The 21,800-nt window shown below is 41.1% G+C and overlaps 1 protein-coding gene across 1 annotated transcript in view; it reads left to right on the forward strand.

Moving 5' to 3' along the window:
- Positions 1-2,076: 2,076 nt before the first annotated feature.
- The window catches only part of LOC128736810 (DNA polymerase theta), a 69,049-nt gene continuing 49,325 nt past the window's right edge, over positions 2,077-21,800 (forward strand). The window contains exons 1-2 of the mRNA XM_053831300.1: positions 2,077-2,680; positions 2,728-4,649. Of these exons, the coding sequence (XP_053687275.1) occupies positions 2,077-2,680; positions 2,728-4,649 (2,526 nt within the window). The remainder of the gene's footprint in view (positions 2,681-2,727; positions 4,650-21,800) is intronic.

The following is a 21,800-nucleotide window of genomic DNA, read 5'->3' on the forward strand; positions in this document are numbered from 1 at the left end:
AAGGCTCAACGATATTTTTCACTGATGCTCAAAAATTGGTTAAAAAACTGGTGCTGGAATCTATGGCCCTGGTACAAAAATATCACTGGCAATGGGAATATGGCCAACTGTGTGTTCAGGCGGAGATTTTTGCAATAATTGAATGTGTAAATGTTTGCTTGAGGAGGATATATAAACATGCAAATATTTGCATCTTCTCTGAAAGCTCTGACAGTCAAGCAGCACTGAAGGCACTAAGTGCTTGTAAATGTACTTCTAAACTAGTTTGGGATTGCATTCTTTCTTTGCGACGTCTATGTCAAATGAACTCAGTCAATCTGTATTGGGTTCCAGGACACTGCGGCATTGAAGGCAATGAAATAGCAGACGACTTAGCAAAGGAAGGCTCTAACCACAGAACACAAGTGGAAGTAGAAATCCAAACACGTACATGCTACTTTCTACAGATACTAGCGAACCTGGCGGTAGCAGGTCGCTTTTTCCCACGAAAACACACGAACGCATACGAATGCACACGAAAGCATGTGAAATCTGCTATGCGATTGGCAGCGAGCGTTCTGCTTATTTGCTGTTATTCGCTTCTATGCGAAAACCTTCCCAAAGGAAAAGAAAAACAAAAAAGTCTCTGTTACCAGTTTTGATCGCCGAATCGTTCGGACTTCCACTTCTGTTCTGTGCCCTAACTCACAATTTATTGGTCCGGAGCCTTTTTGCGGAATATCAAATTGCGCAATAAAAGTGGAGCTTAGACGCTGGGAAGAACAAAAAGTGACAGCCAATTGGATGGCAGTCAGAGGATGTAACCAGTCCAAAAGATTTATGCAAAAACCACCAAAAAGCTCATAGAGCTCAATAAGAGAGCTCTTTGTTCATACACTGGCCTAGTAACTGGGCACTGTCTGAGTATAGATATCATTTTAAAAACATTGGTCGGGTTGGTAATATCTGTCGCTTTTGCAATCTTGAAAGTGAAACTTCGGAACATCTGTAATGCAGTTGTGGTGCGTTATATACGAGCAGATTTAAATTACTCGACAAGGGTTGTTTATCTTCCGGTGAGCTTTGGTCTGCTAATCCCGGGAAGGCTATTGGCTTCATAAACTATATCAGACCTGACTGGGAACGTGTAGCTGCAAATGGCCAATCACTTGTATAATGATGTTTGATTTGCCTGACACGTACAGCAAACAAGGATATACTACAAAAGTTAAATTCAATGGACAAAGTAGTTTAAGGTGAAATTAGTCGTCATCGATTCTGCCAATTTCAAAAGCAATTTTTTTGTTTGAAACAAAAATTCTGTTTATGAAAATATATTCGCTGTGTTCAGATTGGCAAGAAGAATGCAGTATTTACATTTCTATAAACAGAATTCCGCTTTTGGGAAGAATCATTTAGTTGGGAAACTATAGTGGTGGTGACGCTAGCATATTAGGTGATTTAAATTTGAAATTTTATCCAAGAATTCTTGAAAAATTTGCTCCTGAATGGACGTCTGTTCTCTGTGGAAAAACTGCTTCCGAAATTGGGCTTTGCGACGAAAAGTTAATGATAACGAAAAGTTAAAGTTAATGAAACACAGTAAAATCATTGGTAATCATGATTAATTTATAGTAATCACAAGAGATTGATTACTGGTAATCAGAGGTAATCAGTAAAGTAACTACTAGTAAATGTAGCTTTTTTCGAAGGTGCGTAGTAATCACTCCTGTTGGAAACCCCTTGGATTTCTTTTTTGCAATCGGGGAAAACGTGGTATCCCTGTTCGTATAGCATAAAAATATCGATCAATATAATTCTTAAATATCGACCATCACATTATCATGAGCACCCCTAATCATAACATAACACGCCGTGTCGTGTGCCGCGGGAAAAGTAACAGTATTTTCGTATTTTTCTTTCATTGATGATTGATCGTTCCTCAGTCAAACGGTCACCGGTCGTTTCCAGTTTTCGGTTGTACAAGTATTTTTACATTTTTATTTAGTTTTTTACGTTTTTAAAGAGGTATAGACGTGTCAATCGGAATTTGCATTACCAAGTTTAGTTAGTTATCAATAGTTTATCAGATTATCAATGTCCGGCTTCTCCCAGTCTTTTTTCTTGGGAGAACATACGTTACAATCGATCGAGAACCAAGTCCCCAAAAATGACCATTCAACTCCTCCTCCCTGTGGTGGCCGTCGAGTCACCCGTTCTAGCCAGGCCAAAGCCGCCGCCAGCAAACGGCAAAGCTCCTCCGAAGAGCAGCCCCTATCGGCGGAAGTGGTTGAAGAGTCCCCAACCAATTGTACACGAGTGGCAGCGGGAAGCTTATCGCGTCAGAAAAGTGTCCGCGAACGGTTAAAAACTATCGGTACACAATCGCGATCCCGGCGGGCCGTTCGGCGAAACAAATCGGATTCGGTTGTGGCAATCAACAACGCAACAGAGGCAGCAGAACGTCCGCAGGGAAAACAACCACCGCGGGACGGTCAACGGTTAAGCGAGAGTCGTGAACATTTAAATTTGATTAAGGACAATTTTTCCGAACTGTTTGAAAGTGATATCCGTTTTGATGGGCCGGCCTACCGGCCGGATAGCAAAAAAGATGAGTTGCCAAAAGAAATTAACATTTCCCAGCTGCTTGAATCAGATATTCAGTTTGATGTTTCTTCGGTTTGTGATAAAAAAAAGTTGTGTCCTAAATGAAGAGAAATAAATTATTTTATCTTTTTTAGAATAAAGTGGAACGTCCAACGGATGCAAAAGTTTCTCGTAACAGTGAAGATTTTGAAAAGATCTTCGGAAGCAGTGATTTTTCAATGGATCGTCAGCCTCGCAGTCAGAGTTTGGTTGCTTCAGTTCCAAATTCGAACGGGCTTGACAATCTTTTCGAGCAAAGCTTTTTTACTCTGGAAGCTCCTGTTCAACAGTTGCACGTTACTAAACCGGCGGTACACAACTCGCTGAACAATTTCATATGCAGTGAAGATTTGAGAGAATTTTCCACCTTGGAAGAATCGCTCCGAGTGAAGGAGGATGATGTTAGTGTGGAAGAAGTACCGGTTGAGGTGGAAAATGTATGCTTTACGCAGCTTTGCATGACTAATTCGATTGACGAACGACAGAAAATTGACTTGCTACTAAGTCAAGAGGTTGAAAAGTCTAAGCAGAGCGTAATTGAGTCTTTAAGGCAAGATCGCAGTCTGAATCTTTCGACAAATTTGATGCAGGCAGCAAACTGTAGTCTTTCCACTTCAAAATCTATTCGAATGTCGCAAAATTTAGCGCCTTCGGCGCTCTCGATGTCACTGAATATGTCAAAAAACCTTCGCCTGGTAGCGAGTTGGGGCTTACCGGATGCAATTACGAAAGCGTACGCAAAGAAAGGAATTACCGAACTGTTCCAGTGGCAATCGGATTGTCTGGCAAACGCCAAGGTGATCCTAGAATTGGCAAACCTAGTCTACAGTGCACCGACTTCCGGTGGTAAAACGATCGTCAGCGAGTTTCTGGTCGCCAAAACGGTCGTTGAACGTAAGAAGAAAGCACTCATCATACTGCCTTTCGTGGCAGTGGCTCGGGAGAAGATGTTTTACCTTCAGGAAATTCTCTGTCCGGCTGGGATTCGCGTTGAAGGGTTTTTCGGTGGTCACACAGCACCCGGGGGGTTTGACAGTGTCGATGTGGCCGTTTGCACTATCGAAAAAGCTAATTCGATTGTTAACCGACTGCTGGAACAGCAGAAACTTTCGGATGTTGGGTTGATAGTGGTGGACGAAGTCCACCTAATTGCCGACCCGTCTAGGGGCTACATTCTGGAGCTACTGCTGACGAAGGTTCGTTTTGTTTGTGAAAAGCTGAGCGAAAAGATTCAAATTGTTGCCATGTCGGCTACTCTACCTAATATGGAACTGCTAACCGAATGGCTACGGGCGGAGCATTTCCGAACGGATTTTCGTCCCATCGAGCTGAAGGAAATGGTCAAACTGGGAACCTGCATTTACGACAACAAAGGCAAATTGATTCGAAAGTTGGACTCCGATTTATACAAAGGAATTATGCGAGACCAAGATAACCTGGGGCAGCTTTGCTTGGAAACCATCCTGGAAGGATGTTCCGTTATTGTTTTCTGTCCGTCAAAGGATTGGTGCGAACGTTTAACGCTGCACCTAGCCGAGTTCATTTATACGGTTCAAAAATCGGACACGGAGCAAGGCCGCAAGCTTCGAACCGAAATGGATCGGGAAAAAATTGAACAGACGCTCGGTCTGCTAAGGAATTGTCCCACCGGACTGGATCTGGTCCTGGGAAAAACCGCCCGCTATGGGTGTGTGTATCATCACGCTGGACTGACAGCCGACGAGCGGGACATAATCGAGAGTTGCTTCAAGAGCGGAACGCTGAGAATCATCGTAGCCACCAGTACTCTGAGCAGTGGTGTTAATCTGCCTGCAAGGCGGGTCATTATTCGGTCGCCCTTGTTCGGGGGAACCCAAATGAATGCGCTGACCTATCGGCAGATGATTGGACGCGCCGGTCGCAAGGGACGGGACGTGCTGGGTGAATCGATACTGATGTGTGACGGTCAGAATTCGAAAGCTGGTTGGGCGTTGGTTAATGCGGAACTGGTGCCGATTGCTTCCTGTCTGGATAGTGATGGATACGTGAGTACCTTGTTGTTTTTATTACATGTTTACTATTAAATATTGCTGGATTCAAAGCAAACTATTAAATTTTCAAAGGGAACTAATAGGAATAATGTAATTCTTGGGTGAATTAGTTACTTAAATAGTCTGAGGCAAAAATAGTGGAGTGAAAATTAGGAAATTTATAAATATTCGGCAGTGGGAAGTAAAGTCGAAAGGCAGATACTGATAATTTTGTAAAGTTAAATAAAGAAATGTAATTTCTCCGGGTATTAAACTCACTAGGCTGAAAATCTGAGATAGTACAGTGTAGAAGCCGAGATCTTGTCAGCTCCGCCTTTCACTGGTTGTCCTCAACCGCGCACCCACCATCAATTTTCCAACACAAACAACTACAAATGTACCAATAGGAAGACAAATCTTGAACCATCAGGCTGCAATCAACTTATCAGGGCTCGACCCTTGGAACTGTCTCAAAGTAAATTGAGTGCAGCATGACCTGGACGTTCGCGATAGTCGACAAAAAATTTAAACCATTGAGTCGCACCCGTATCTCTCGGCCCTCGAGACCAAACAGCTAGTGGGCAGTATTTATAACGCGAATCCGTCGCCAAACCCTAAAACCCGACCGCTATCAAGCGCCCCGCGGTCCCCGCGGCCTGCATAGATATATGGTTGCAACTACGTAATACGGTCGATTGATCAATCATGCCTTCTGAATTTATAAAATCAACTAAAAATTTTAATAGTTTGCTCCCACCTTCTTCCTCGACGGTTCTATTTACTTGCAATGACCCTCTCCCTGGTTAGTTTTATCTGAATTTCCTTGCCTGTCGAGATGACTATACATTCTAGAAAACTTCGATAGCAGAACTATTACTTGACCTAAAGGTGAATAAATTATGTAAAATATAGGATAACTACAGGACCCGGCGCGCGTTGCTACGCCATTCTAAAAAGGGGGTACATGCATAATCCTGAAGACTTGATTAATTGTAATCTTTCAGCCAAGAGCTTTCTTTTTGACAACCCAAGATATTCCTAAATCATGCCGTAAATTTCTAATCCAACGCATCAGCATTTGTGACTCGAGCTGCAAGTCCAACGAAACGATTTGGGTTCTATCACCAACCCATAAAATGGTAATGTTGACAAAATCGTAATAAAATATCAGTGCAGTTCGATTGAAATCAGTTGAAAATTGGTCAGAAACCATAAACTAAGTGTAATCTCAACATTATTTTCTTCATATTTTCATTTCAACAATGTATTTTCTCTTCAATTTTGTTTTTAAAATAAGTATTATATTATCTTACTTTTATTAAATTTGACCCATTATTTAGGCTTCACCGATTTATTCTTAACAATTTTGTTCCAAATTTATCTTATATTTTAGTATGGACGGCAACACTCGCGAGTTCGATTACTTTTTAAATATTGCAAAAAATTCTGTTTAATTTGTATGAGAGCTCTCCCCCCTTCCAGAAAGGAGCGGAATCTCAATACGCCATAGAAAAAAAATTTGCCTCCAGTAAACCCAAAATTCATTTGCTTGATTAATTGTCGAGTTGTGGGGAAATTTGTGTTTTATTTGTATGGGAGCCCCCCTCTTACAAGAAGGAGGTTTCTCAATCTACCATAGAAAAAGAAATTCTACCTCCAAAAACCTTCACATACCAAATTTGGTTCCATTTGCTTGATTAGTTCCCTAGTTATAAAGAAATGTGTGTTTCATTTATATGGGAGCCCCCCCCCCCCTTCTAGAAGAGAAGGGGTCTCAAACAACCATAGAAAAAAATCCTGTCTTTAGAAACCCCCACTTGCCAAATTTGGTTACTTTTGCTTGATTAGTAGTCAAGTTATGAGGAAATTTTGGTTTTATTTGTATGGGAGCCCCCCCTCTTAGAGGAAAGAGGGCTCTCAATCCACCATGGAAAAAATTTCTGCCTCCAAAAACCTTCACATGCCAAATTTGGTTCCATTTGCTTGATTAGTTCCCGAGTTATAAAGAAATTTGTGTTTCATTTGCATGGGAGCCCCCCCTTCTAGAAGGGGTAGGGGTCTCAAACCATGCTAACAACATTCCTCACATCAAACGCAATATGTATGCGAAGTTTCATCAAAATCCGTTGAGCGGTTTGCGAGTCTATACCGGACACACGAACAGCATTTCATTTTTATATATATAGATCTATTCCAAAATCAAGTTGTTGGCTTAAAATCTGATAGACCAACCTCGTGTTTTAGTCTTGACTTTGAAATGCGGTCAAACATATCTATACCTATAAAAATGGATTTCTGTCTGTCTGTCCGTATGTTCCTTATAGAATCGAAAATTACTGATCAGATTGGCGTGAAAATTTGCATGTAGGGGTTTTTGGGGCCAGGGAAGATTCTTATGATGGTTAGGGACCCCTCCCCCCACTAAGAGGGGCTCCCATCCAAATCAAACACAAATTTCTGCATAACTCGAGAACTAATCAAGCAAATGGAACAAAATTTTACATGTGGGTGTTTCTGGAGACAAGAATTTTTTCTATGGTGACTTGAGACCCCACCCTACTTCAGGAGGAGATACAAATTTCCTCATAACTCGAGAACTAATCAAGCAAATGGAACCAAATTTAGCATGTGGGTGTTTTTGTAGGCAATTTTTTTCTATGGTGAATTGAGACCCCTCTCCTTTTTAGGAGGGGAATAATGACCCCTCTCCCTTTTAAGATGGGGGCTTCCATACAAATAAAATACAAATTTCCTCATAACTCGAGAACTAATCAAGCAAATGGAACCATATTTGACATGTGAGTGTTTTTGGAGGCATGAATTTTTTCTGCTATGAATTAGGACCCCTTACCTTTTTAAGAGGGGGGGCTCCTATGCAAATAAAATACAAATTTCCTCTTAACTCGCGAAGTAATCAAGCAAATGGAACCAAATTTGGCATGTGAGGGGTTTTGGAGGCAGGAATTTTTTTAATGGTGGTTTCAGACCCCTCACCCCTGTGTTAGGGGGATAAGGACTATCATACAAATAAAACAGAAATTTTTGCGTAACTTAAAAACTAATCGAACTCGAGAAATTTTAGATTTTTTCATAAAACATTAATCAATAACAAGACCACCAAAAACTATCAATAGTAACATTAGATAATTCAGCGCGAGACGGCCACAGGCCGCGAGTGTTGCCGGCGACCAACCGTCGGATTCGCCGGCCACTGCGGGAGACAGTCCCCCCGTAGAGATCACCTCTATCTAGGTTTATTTATTTTCCTAGATCTACTGACCTCTATTACTTTCCTTCAGTTGGGTCACTCCTGCGAAATGGTACTTTCTACGAAAAGATTTTCCGTGAAATGGTACATCACGTGTAAGGTTTTTCGCGAAATGGTATTCTGCGAAATTCTATATTCCGCGTTACGGTCAACCGGGAATTGGTGTTCCGCAAAATGGTATTCGGCGAAATGGTTTGTAATGATAGCGAATATTTAAATGCTATCCGCTTTATTTTATCAGGCGGGGGAATTGTTTTCTACTTTACTATGAGGAAAATTTGTATATTAAAACACCCATGAACTCCCCAGAAACTTGCAAAACTCAAGATTGTGAGAAAGGCCATCCGAGATTCACGATTTATGTACAACACAGTTTAATTTGTGGCAATACGAAGTTTGTCGGGTCAGCTAGTTTTCATATAATTAGATATTAAGGGGATACCAAATTTGAAGAAAATAATTTTTCAAAGGAACTAGATAGCATGGTCATGTGTTCGGCAAAGTTGTAGACCTTTGAATTTCATCCAACTTTGTCGAAGATACTAAGTATCTGCATCATATGGTTTGCGAGATATTGTTGACTTTCTGTCGTGACCCCCTTAAAATCAGTTTTTTAAACTTTTTGTACACAAAACCTCATCTAACAGGTTCGACGTGTTCTACAAACTTTTTGATACCATCAAAATACGTAACTTTCTAGAAGGTGTAAATATCATATGTTGCTTTATTTGCTTTAAAAATTGATTTAAAGCACAAATTTTACCGTTTTTACAAGTATTTTTTTCCGTAAATAGGCACTTACTGGCAGCTAAAGTTATATAGTATAAGTGTGCCAAAAATCTCGGCCGGGTCTGGTCGGGCATATTGAGTTTTGCTTTAATCTTTTTGGTTATTTCAATTATGAATTTACATATGAGTTTATCGGATTTATTTGAAAATATAATTGCACCGAGCTTTCCTTTCGCTTGAATATCCTATTGCATTCAGTTTATAGCAAGTGGCAGAAACACGACTGTCATCGCGTCTGTTTACATTAAATCCAGTTCAAATTCAGAATGATATTTACACCTTCTAGAAAGTAAAAATAGCCCAACCCATGTCGCTACGGTTAATAAGGGGGGTTGTGCAGACTTCTTTTGTCCAGCGCCTCTATGGTTCAAAGGTACAAGTACCAGCGAACCACATGCCCTGGCGGGTGTTGTGGGTTCAAATTCGGTTATAATCTCTGATTGTAGCTTGGTTCGACCCATCCACCTTCCAGCATTGGACAAAAGATAGGAGTCACAACGACAACTTGTTAAGCGTAGCTACCTATTACCCCCCCCCCCTCCTTTCCACTCTTTCCCCTCCATTCCCAAAAAATCCTTCTTCATTACTTTCTCTTACCGTCCCTTATATCAATTGTAGAATCATCGTTTCAAAAAAATATCAAAAAGGCATGTAATACATCCGGGGTTGAAATACACGTATTTTATTTTTTCATTTTGACGTAGGAATACGCCTTTCTGGAAGGTAGCTGGTATAGGGGGTAATTCCAAAAAATCTTTCTCGAAGAGTGGTCAGGTTTTGAACGCTAATAGCTTAGTGGTTTCCCGATCGACTTTCTATATTCTTACACCAATCGATTGGAATATCTTCTAAGAATTGGCCCAAATGAAGAAAATTATGAATTCTTGATGTTGAACTATTGAAAAATTGAAAATAATGAACCTATGTTTTACCAGAATTCTCGCTTCGTGATTGGTTGTTGGAAATGACGTCATCAAAACAGAAACGCGTTTTCACGCTTTGGCTTATAATTCAGTCAATTGTCAATAGATTTCCAAGATATTTACAAAAATTGATCGGAAAATCGATTTCAAAATATTGAAAATATAAAAAACTATTGATTTTCAATGCGCACCATTAAAAAATTGAATTATTGTCATATTCCCTCATCAGTGCTTCCCTAGCACGGATGACAGAAATATATACGATATGAGCTATGGGTTATGCTTCCTTATGATTGTATTTAATTTACGCCCTATAAAATCCGATCGAAAATTGTTGAGCTTCAGCTGTTGCTGCTTCCCCGGATAAGGCAACGAAGACATCGAAATTCACCAAGCGAGACGCCAACAAACCGAATAATCCATCGAATCGACTCATCCACCAGTGGCTGCAATATGGTTTTGGCTGCTATGCCTTTTACTGCGCATGGCATCGTCATTCGGTCAGCGGTTTTCGTTGGCGAAAGCTGCTGAGGAAAGGAAAGTATGCTGAGCGTGTTGGAGCTAGAGCACTCGTCTCGCTGCCGTGATGGAATATCTGACTGCTGAAGTTCTGAAATTGGCAGGAAATATGCTGCTCGCGACAGCAAAACGATCAGAATTATGCCATGTCACTTGCAGTTGGCAACCTGGCCTGGACTGGTATTTCATCGTGACTCATGACCATACACGATGACCGTCGATCGCATCCAACTTACCGAAAAGAGAATTACGTTAGGTGCGTTAGTGCAAGTTTATTGCAAGCTAGAGTTATGATAATCAAACTATGGGTCCTTTTAAGGATCACACAACGATTGAAGAGTTTATTATATTTTCTTGCCCAGTAATACCATAATAACACAAGCAACGAGGGAAAAGTTGAACGGACGACCAACAAATGGCGGGAATAAGTTTTCTGGTTAAAGGCGACATTTTCTGCGACTTCCAAAACGTCATGCACCTTCCAGCATTGGACAGAAGGTCGGAGTCAAAACGACTACTTGTTAAGCGTAGCTACCAATACCCCCCCTCTCTCACTTTTCCGCTCTTTCAGTATATTTGTTTATTAATTAAAAGTGAACAGATTTTTCTATCCTACTGACTACCGTCATCCGGGGCGAGATTGTGCCAAAAAAGCATATATTTTTGTTCTTTAGCTCAATATACACACAATTTAGGAACTAAGTTGTTTTCAAACCTGTCAATATATACTAAATTGTTCAATTAACAACTACCGTAGAGATGGTTTAGTTACAATGAACCCTAATTTTACTGGAAGTGCATGAACTTTGGCACAATCTCACCCTTCTAGGGGGTGACATTGTGCCAAAAACATAAAGTTAGGCTAAAAACCTAAACAGTGAACATTAGCATGTTTATAAACAATACACATAAATATCAGTATAAAGTTGTTCATATGGGGCCGTCCATGAACTAAGGGATCATTCAATAATGACGTCCACTGCTTCTGGGGGGGAGGGGGGTGTCAATTTTGTGACAGGTTGTGACAGAGGGGGGGGGGGGGGGGTCTAGGCAAATGTGACATCCGCCGAAGAAAATTTATTCTCAGAAAAAGGCTACAAAAACTGATCGATTTATTTCGATTTTCGAATTTATCTTACTTCAGAAGATCGCAAGAGGACCCGACATCGTCGAAACAAATAAATAAAGCTGATTCTCTCCTATCTTCTCTTCACTCAAAAAGCAACTTGTTTCATTTGTTGAACAGAATCTTTCAAGCAAGCTTCAATTGATGCTGGTAATTGTTTCAGCTGACGGCGCCGAAAGTCGGGCACGATTTACCTATGTTACACTAGATTAATTATACCATGCGTTACATTAAAGGGTATATGTAAATCATTTTCAGTTCATTTGCAATCAAAGTTTGTAGCCTTTTACTAAATATTTGATAGATAAGTACAAAATAAACTTTAAAAGCTATCGTCACGATGTAGTGAAAACTGCCTCGCCGATGCAGATTGAAGTTGTTTTAAAGCGGAGCGGTGCTCTTCAATTGAAACCAAAACTTCATTTCTTCATTGATTTGTGGCGATTTGCAATTGAAAGTTGTTAGAGCCTTTGACGTCCAAAAGGGGGGGGGGGAGGTTGAGTTTTGTGATACAATCGGACAGAGGGGGGAGGGGGGGTCTAAAAAAGCAGAAATTTAGTGGACGTCATTTTTGAATCGTCCCTAAGTGGACTACTAGGGGCAGGGGATCGGCCAAAAACAACGCATCCTACAAAAAGTATGAACGAAAAAACCCGAAGAGGTCTGAAATAACTAAAAATGAGTTTGTAGTCAATGGACAGCCTTTATATAGCCAGTAGCGTTTCTAGGGTTAACAAGGGAGAGATATATGAAGCGGTGTATCCTAAGTGGGCATACATATTTGATCATTTAACGAAAGTAACCATTACTTCGTTCGAGAACCCGCGGCCACAGAACATGTGGCCTATCCCACTCCCTCCCCCTCCTTAAAACTGGCAGTTTATTCACGGTATAATATATTCGTCTTATATTATAGTGTTTATTCGAAGTATCTGGAATTTCCAGAGAAAAAGTAAAAATTTGTTTAAATTATTTAGCAGACCATGATGCTGTTTGCTCCAAAATGGATGATGCAATCTTATCTGTCGAAATATTGTGCTCAATAGTAACGAATGTGAGTGTACTGGTGTATACTGACGTATTTTTGTTGTGTATGTGAAATCCACAAATTGGATCGATCATTATGGCTTGGCACAATCTCACCCCCGTGAAGCTTGAAAAGTACAAAGTTTCGAAAAATATTATTTTCGTAATCAAAACTTATCCAACGCATAATAACTTTTCAATACATTATAAATGATTAGTTTATATACCTTCAAAATTGCAAGTTGATGCGATTTCTTGTTTGGGTTGGTTTATGCGGAACATTTTTTACAAGCGTTATTTCCGAGTATTTTTGATCGCGAGCTTTGAAACCCTGTTTAGGCTAAATAGTTTGCTAATATTATCTATGTTCCATTCTAAGTTATGAATAAATATGTTATGTTCATCATCATTTTGAATTTAGGTCACCAGTTTCTTTAGATATAACAAATTTTCACAAATAAACATTTTTCGTTTTTGGCAAAATCTCACCCCGGATGGCGGTACTTAAATACTAATACAGCCTGAATTCGTTAATTGGGCCACGACTGCACTCTAGCTGATTCGCTAATTGGGCCGACTGACAGTTGTTAGAAATTTCTAAACTCGAAAATTCCATACAATTTTGACATTCAAGTTGTCACATAGCCCAATTAGCGAACACCCAATTAACGAACCGCCCAATTAACGAACCACCAATTAACGAAACTTTGCTGTAGCAAGAATTCTAAATCGGGTTTTCAGCTTGTTGCGGCTGACGTCAAAGTCGAAGTAGGACACAAAACGGTTGAAGTTCCGTCGTAAGCCGGTTATAGTACCGAAAGTACTATAATTAGTTCGCCGGTGCGGTATATGTAAGAAGGAATTGTTCCGCGTTAAGCGAGGCCAAATTAAGATGTCGAGTCTTCCTAGAATCCAGGGACAGTCATTGCGGGATGTCAGAACATCTGATACGAAGACGGCTCTAGTTACGTTCCGACGTGTTTGCAGGGTGTCCAAGTTGATTAATCTGCTGCGCTGTTCGTAGCTTGGTAGCCGGAACGGATCATTCCATGGTTCGAATAAAACATGCTGTTTGAAAGTCAATTTAGAGTCCAGCAGTACCCCAAGATCCTTGACGCAATCTACACGGTGTAAGGGTACGCTTGACAATCGGTAATCGATTATTATAGGATTCAGCTTTCTCGAGAACAAAATACAAAGCGATTGTGTTTGCACCATCCAGCGAACATCAACAGTTGCTCCTGGAGTGCGAGGGTGTCCGATGAATCGTTAACTTTCGAAAACAGTTTCAGTTCGTCGGTGAACACAAGCCGAGGACCTTTGAGCATTAAATTGACGTCGTTGAAATAAATAAGAAAGACCAACGGTCCGCGATGGCTACCTTGTGGGACTCCAGAAAAAGCGGTGAAAGCTGGTGAGGTGAAGCCATTGATAGACCCGTTAATAGGACGGTTCGACAGATACGATTTAAACCACTGAAGCAGCGGCCTTTCTATGCCCAGTTTGTTCAGTTTTGCAAGGCGGCGGAGAGGTCAGTGCGGATAACATCTGTCTGGGATGTAGTGAGCGTTATTAGTAGATTAGTTATTAGTAGTAGAAGGTACACCATCCGGTCCACTGGAAGTTGAGCTTTTCAACTTCAAAGCGGCCTGCTTGATCATAGAATCATCAATAGTCAGGTTAGTGAGAGAATCGCTGAGATTTGGAACGCTGCCTAGAGCAGTCGATACTTCTTTTTCGGACAGCCTTTCATCGGCAAAGACGGTGGAGAATTTCTCGCCAGAACAGTTGACAAACCATATCCAATTTGGTCGCAGTGTCGCTTCCAAGGAACATGGCTGATGGCAGACCGTCGTCTTTCCGTTGTGGGGGTGTGGGGTTTACGCTCAACGTTAGTTAGGTATTTGCGAAAGCAGTGTCGGCTAAACTTTTTGTAGCGCTTGTTGAGAGCCTGATAGTGGTTTCGCAGAGATTGGGTTTAATACCTTGAATGCCTTCTCAAGGCAGGCTTTTTTTCAAATTTAAGGCGACGTAGCGTTGCATTTATCCAAGGCAGGTGCGGCTCTATGCGTATCGTCTTTTTCGGCACGTGGCGGTCGATGATATAATTTAAAATATTCGTAATAGATTCTGGAGCCTGACTGCAAACACTAGCGAAACAGAGATCCAAACAGCGTCCGTTTTCATTGGTGATTTTGTTAATTTGCTGCACAGTGGCTGTACTATAGCAGTCGAACGGGGGAGGAGTTACAGAACTGAAGTCGTCGAACAGAGCGCCGTTGCCGCGTTCACGCCAACTAATCTCGGGAAGGGTAAAATCTCCCAGAATTAGCAAATCATCAGAGGCGGAGGCTGCCGAAGAAATTGTGTCCTTACTCAATCCGGTGGGAAATAGACAGCGCACAGGTATAGAGAGCGATCGAATAAATTTATAGTCACCCAAACTTGCTCAACAGGTAACCAGTCGTTGTGTTCTAAGACAGAGACCTTGAGATGAACCGCTACTAAAACGCCACCGCCCGTTGATTTTCGACTGTTGTGCGCACTCCGGTCACAACGGGAGACTTCGTAGTTCGGTCCGAAGATTTGTGTAGAGGAGGTTCGTTCGCCAAGCCAGGTTTTGGTTAAAACGATTATGTCGTATGGACTATCGATACACGCTAGTAGATAGTCGTGATCGCTTGCGTTCATTCCGCCTACATTCTGGTAGGGATGTTTTGCTGGACGTCGCTTGTACTGTTCGGTAACCGGTTGGGTTGAGGGCTTCCGAAGTCTTAAAGTCGTTGCGTCCCAGCATCCAGTTTGTCCTACATTTAGACTCTTCCCCTCCATTACCAAAAATTTTCATTACATTCACTTACCGTCCAACGTTCATCAATTGTAGAACCACCATTACAGAAAATATTAGTTAAAATCTGATTAAAATGTGACCCAAAATCTGTTCAAAAGTGTGGTCCGATATATCCAAAAACTGGTTCAAATTTGATAAAAATCTGGTCCAGAATCTAGTTCAAATCTGTTCCAAAATTTGTTACAAAATCTGGAAAATTTGATGAAAATGTGGTCTGAAATTAAGTCCAGGTCAAGAGTCTGTTCCAAAACATGATCCAGAATCTGGTCCGAAATTTAATCATAAATGTGGCTCAAAATATCCAAAAATCTGGTCCAAATCTGAGAAAAATGTGACCCGAAATCTGGTCTGGAATCTGATGTAGCTCCAAGATCTGTTTCAGATCCAGAATGTGGTCCAGGTCCAGAATCTGGTTCTTCAAATCAAATCTGATCAAAAATGAGCCCCCAAAATGTGGTTACAGTCTTATCCAAAAGATGGTTTTTGATTTGTGGTCCAAAATCTGAAATAAAAGTTGATAAAAAAATGTGCTCCACAATGATAGTGGCAGGTTCAAAATCTAGCTCAAAACCTGATCTAAAATCTGGTTGGTGGTTAAAAAACTGTGGCCTCAAATAGACTCCAGGTCCAAAACCTGGCCCATAAAAATCGGATGAAAAATGTGCTGCAGAATCGTACTTGAAACGAGGTCCAATTCCAGGATCCGATCCAAAATTTGATAAATATGGCCCAGGTATAAAGTCCGGTTTTGGTCCAGAAAGTGGTCCAATATTTGGTCCAAAATCTGATCAAAAATGTGGTCCAGACTCTGCTCCACGATCTTGTCCAAACTTGGAAAGAAATCTGATTTAAGAAACGAGGGAGTGGTAAATCGGATCTTCGCCAAGGGCGTCATAGTGTCACCCTACGGCTCTGATCCACATCCCTGGCACGAACGTCATTCTCATACATTTTCATTGAAGCCGTTTGAGCCAGGCTTGCTGGCTCGATTTTGCGTCAAATTTGACAGCAGCTGTAAGAATTACGCAATCATACGGTTTTATGCTTCAGAAAATTTGTTGCATGTGGGATGTAGATAGTGAAAGAAGTTCGTTTTTTCTGTTATCGGCAACGTAAGATAGGAAAAATTCTGACTTTAGATAGTGTAATTTTTTACGATACACGACAGAGGGGAAACAACACGCTGCATTCGTCATACTGCGCAGCATTAAATACATGCGTTGTCTCGTGTAAATTTTGTTTCAAAATTTGTTGTCTACCTCTATTACCACCACTACCGGAGGCGGCTTCAGCTGACAGCTGTCGTGCCAGGGATGTGCTCTGATCGTACCGTCTTCGGATATAATGAACCCGTTACCGCATGTGTTAGAACTCTCTTTATGAACTTCAAAGCAGCGTACGACACGGTCGACCGAGACCAGCTATGTCAGATAATGGACGAACATGTATGGTTTTCAGACAAACTGACGCGATTGATCAGCAACGGATCACAATGGATCGAGTGTACCGTGTACCGTGCACCTCTCGGGGACACTCTCGAGTTGCTTCGAGACGCGGCGAGGGTTGAGCTTGTGACGGCCGCATCCGATGAGCGGTAATCGAAGCGACTACTGCGAGCTAATGACGAAGGTGTACCAATCTCGTAAAGGGTACACACTGAAGTCTGATATGTATGGGAAAGTAGAGGAAAACCTGCTCACAAACGAGCGCGAGGTTCCAGGGGCATCTCAATGCCAATATAACAAGAGAAGACGGAACGGAAGTAAACCTGGGAGTGCCTATAGAATAATAGAGCCACCGGCTCCCTGCAGAACATTACAAAAATGGCAAACAACCGCACTACCAACAGCGCTTATATAGATCATTTCAAGGATTTGGGAGAAAGAGTAGCTCCCGGAGGAATAGACGGAAACTGTGGTTGGTCCCATCTATGTCCTATCTATAGTTACCGTGGCATTACGCTGCTCAACACCACCACACCACCGTCTATTCCCAATAGCAAGAAACTTCCAGAAATGTCGGAAGTATAACGTGCCCACGTATCTCAGTTTTGAGGATTTTAAGGCAGCGTATGATCCAGTCGAGAGAATGCATGAGAACGGTTTTCGCAATCAATTGACGCAGCTAATCAAATCTACCCTGAAGCGAGTGATGTGCAACGAGCGTGTTTCGGGGGCACGATTAATGAGTCGGAAACTAGATATCTGATACGAAGTGGCTCTAGAGAAAATAACGTTCGCCTCCCACGGACAGTGACTGTATTGACGGCGATGAACTGGAAGTGGTTGATGAGTGAACCGAACTCAGTGTCTTTTCGAACTATTCGAAAACAGACACTGATGAAGTCTGCAAGTCGTAGGCGAAATATGTATCTGTCGTGAATAAAAATAGAAGTGGAATTCAATTGTGAAAAAGTTCGGTGATGATAGTCCACTGAATGCTTTGACGTAGGTATATGAATAATTTTTCACAGTGAAACAAATTGTGGTGATAGTTTATATAGTTTTGGAAAAAAACGAATCAAAAACAGAAACGCCTAAAAAACTCTGTGACCATACGACGGGATAATGTTTCGCAATTCAGCAAATCTGGTGACACTGCAAAGCCGTTTGATGTTTTGGTTTGTTTCCAGTCTGTAGTTTGCGTGCGTGTGCGTGTGCAATAATATCCAAATTCCCAACAGTCGATAGGAAGCTTTTGTTGATGAATGAAAGAAGTATACACTTTTATTTCCAAACCGGTGGGTAGTGAACAAAAGTCGGAGAATTCGTTTTACCTTCAATCAAATTGTTTCAGGTTACAACAAACAAAAATGGGCGGCTCGGGGTCCAAAAAACAGCAGCGAGCAGCTAATATTAGGCAGTCTTTGTACGAGTACCAGCGTGCCGGTGAGCCTTCGGGTCCAAGTCATCGTGCCAGTGCCGTTTACAGAGGCGTGCAACGAAGTAATCGGAAGGGTGGCGGCGGCGGATTTTGCTTTTTTTGGCTGTTGGTCGCAGGAGGCGTAGTCTGGTTCGTATGGAGACGATCGCAACGCAGCGCGTTGAAATAAACAGCGAAAGGAAACTTGTTGCTATGACTCACCGTGCCTGTGCTGTAACTCTACCTAGATAAATAAATCTCGTGTTAAGCATAACCAAAATAAATTGTTACTTTTGTTCCAACTGTCAATTTAAAATTAAACATGGTTGTTTGTTTTTCGCTTTTAAGTTAGAATTTATCAGAATTTAATCACACCTTTTTATAGCAATGAATGAACCTCCAGCATGCTGCCGAAAATTCTGATTGCTGTTTTAAAGCAGATAAATTGAAGGTCCTCTCCCAATTTTTTATGTATTAGTAATCTGTTAGGTAATACAAATCTTTAATGTTTGTATAATTATTTACAAAAATCAAATTTTCAAAACAACTTCCCTCCCTGTCAGTAGGCATCAAAAAAATATACCCAACTTGCCATTTCCGATAAAAGTTAATCGGTTATCAAGAGACCAACGAAAATTTAAGTATCCAATATGTAATTTAAATTATGAACATTTGAATTCGTTACACTACGGACGGAAGAATAATCTTAGACGCTAAAATTTTGCACACATCAGCAATTATTCTCAACTTAGCGAAAATTATCAGCTTATCGTTCTGCCTGCACAGTTTTTGTTCTGTGTTTCTGAACGTTGCCGACCATCAGACCCAGAGCAGCGTAGATGCAACAAGCAAGCACATAAACACACACACAGCTGCGTAGATCGAGTGGTTTAAGCCAATTTATTTATATATTATTAGCTCCACTTTCGAATCGGAATCAGTCAGCTCCACTACAGACAGTTTCAAGTGATAGAACAAACAACGGAACGCAAATGGGCAGCAGTCTGTCCAAGAAGGAACAAAGGGCCGCTGATATTCGGAAGTCTTTGTTCAGCTACAAGCGCGCCAGTGGTCCATCTGGACCATCGTATCGGGCAGAGGCCGTTTTCCGCGGAGTTCAACGAAACAACCGGCGAGGTGATGATGATCAGTGCTGCTGCTGCTGTTCTTCCTGTGGCTGTAGTGGTTGGTGTGGTTGCATTGGAAAGCTACTGCTGATTCTGCTGGCTGCCGGTGTGATATGGTTTGCATGTAGCGCAATCGGACAGAATGGCGGCACCGGGTTTGGGCTACCGGGAGCGGATCTTGTCTGTGCCAATCAAACCACGACCGTCGTAGAGTATGTCAATTGTACGATGGATCAGACCATTTTCTTTGGACGGGCGCTGATGCGGCTTTTGAACCAAACCGGATAGGTCCGTAGAATTTGTAAACATACTATGTAAGTTGCTAAGAATATTCAATATCTGGTAATCTAAAATTTGAAATAAATGAATCTACATAAAAAGCAACTGTTTTTTACAACTGGTCGGTCATACATATTAAATTTGTGACATAATAAATAAATAAATAAATAATAAATTAAGCTTGACGTAGAACTACGATTGTATTCACCTATAAGCACAGTTCCTCTCCTTAATATTAGTACTACGGACCTTTCTACGGATTTCGTATAAAGATATGAAATTTGAACATTATTAGGTCAAAGTGTATGCTACAATTCGATACTTCTATAACCAATGTTGGGATCCTGTAACCCAAAAGAAATTTAAGAATATTTAGAGAACATGAACGAACTAATTTCTCGTTCTGCCTATCAACATAGCAAAATATTAAGGTTTCATCGCAAACCTAGCAGAGGAGAAAAGATATCAATCACTGAGTACAATTTACATTTTCCAAACTCGCTGTTTTTAGCCTAGATCATTGCCATACAATGAATTTGTAGATTTAAATCACGACGTTTCAAGCTTTGATAAAGATATTCAAACCAAATCACGAGAGAACACAGTGGTTCTGGCGAAGAAATGCATTTGGAAACAATTCAACAAAACCAAGAACAAACCTGCTGCTTTCCTGTTACCTAACAGATTGTTCAAAGATTGTTCCCATTATCAACCCTTCCCCCACGTTGAAGACATCTTCCTTTTTTTTGTCGTAGGACACCAATCGATCGGAAAATCTTCTACGCATCTACAGGAATAAAAAAACTATTGATTTTTAAGTGCGCACTATTGGAAAATTTGGAAATAATGAAGCCTAGAAATCCTAACTTCGTGATTGGTTGTTGGAAATGACGTCATCAAAGTGGTAATGCGTTTTCACGCTTCGGCTTATAATTCAGTTAATTCCTAATAGATTTCTAAGCTATTTGCACCAATAGATGACTAGAAAACTATTGATTTTCAATGCCTGCCATTGAAAAATTGAAAATAACTAACTTGGTACCGTGGACCCCCGTTCGTTTGACCGTTTTTAATCTGAACACTTTTTAATTTGAACCCCGTTGGTTTGCACGACGTGCAAATTAAAAATGGTTCAAATGTCATTCTCAATATGACATCATTTGCTAATGCGGACAATGCACATAAACACGATTTATTTGCACTGATCTACCGTGTTTAATCTGTTTCACATTGCGTTTTCCCAACGGTTATGGAAGAAATCCGATCGAAAAATGAAATATTCGCTGCTAGTAACTGCCAACTGAATCGAACCACCAAAACAATAACAAAGAGCAGGGCAGCCAATTCACACAAACTTCAGCCTATTTAGGGTTACTAGTTGTTCAAATTAAAAACTAACCCCGTTAGTTTGCATGAGGAATCGTTCAAACGAACGGGGCTCCACTGTAGTTAGACAGCAGTTTGTTCAACTCTTCGTCGAGAAATAAATTCTCGCTTCGTGATTGGTTAAAACAACTTATACTTATTTTTGACTTAGTTTTGATACAATTCATGAACCAACGAGAAAGTTGATGGAAAATTGCATTTAATTCTACTATAACAAAGTTACAAGAGAATTAAATGTAATCCTACCCTTTCTCGTTGATTGCTAATTGGCTTGATTATTCCTTATTGTGATGTACCACCAACGGCAAAACGAGCGGTGCCGCAGTCGTGCACGGTCGCAGTTCTCGGTCGGTCGTATTCATCAGCTGCTGAGGAACACTTTAGCTACTTTAACTGCAATACCGGTAAAACCGGTAAAAGTTAACACTTAAAAACAACATTTACAAATTATATGATATGAAGAAGATCTCACCATAATCAATGGTACTCAATTTCTTTTGGCATAACTAATTGATTACAGTCACCCCAATATTATGGGCCACCCAGTATTATGGGCCAGTCCATACTTTACGTTAGCTTCATACGTAACAAATTAGTATTTAACTATCGAGTATGAGTTCAATAGATAGAAGCAACATTCCGCTGCATGCTTGATAGCAATACACTTAGTTCAAATGCGTTACTTACTTACTTAGGTGGCTTGCCGTCCTAAGACAAAGCCTGTTGAACAAAATTTCTCCATGTAACTCGGTTGAGGGCTACCGCTCTCCAATTCCTCGGACACCGAGTACTCTCCGCCAGATCTCGCTCCACCTGGTCTAACCATCTTGCTCGCTGCGCTCCTGGTCGTCTTGTTCCTACCGGATTTGAGGCGAACACCATCTTTGCAGGGTAGTTGTCCGGCATTCTTGCAACATGCCCTGCCCATCGCATCCGTCCAGCTTTAGCCACCTTCTGGATACTGGATTCGCCATAGAGCTGTGCGAGTTCATGGTTCATCCTCCGCCTCC

Source organism: Sabethes cyaneus, chromosome 2 (genome assembly GCF_943734655.1).
Source record: "Sabethes cyaneus chromosome 2, idSabCyanKW18_F2, whole genome shotgun sequence".
NCBI lineage: Eukaryota > Metazoa > Arthropoda > Insecta > Diptera > Culicidae > Sabethes > Sabethes cyaneus.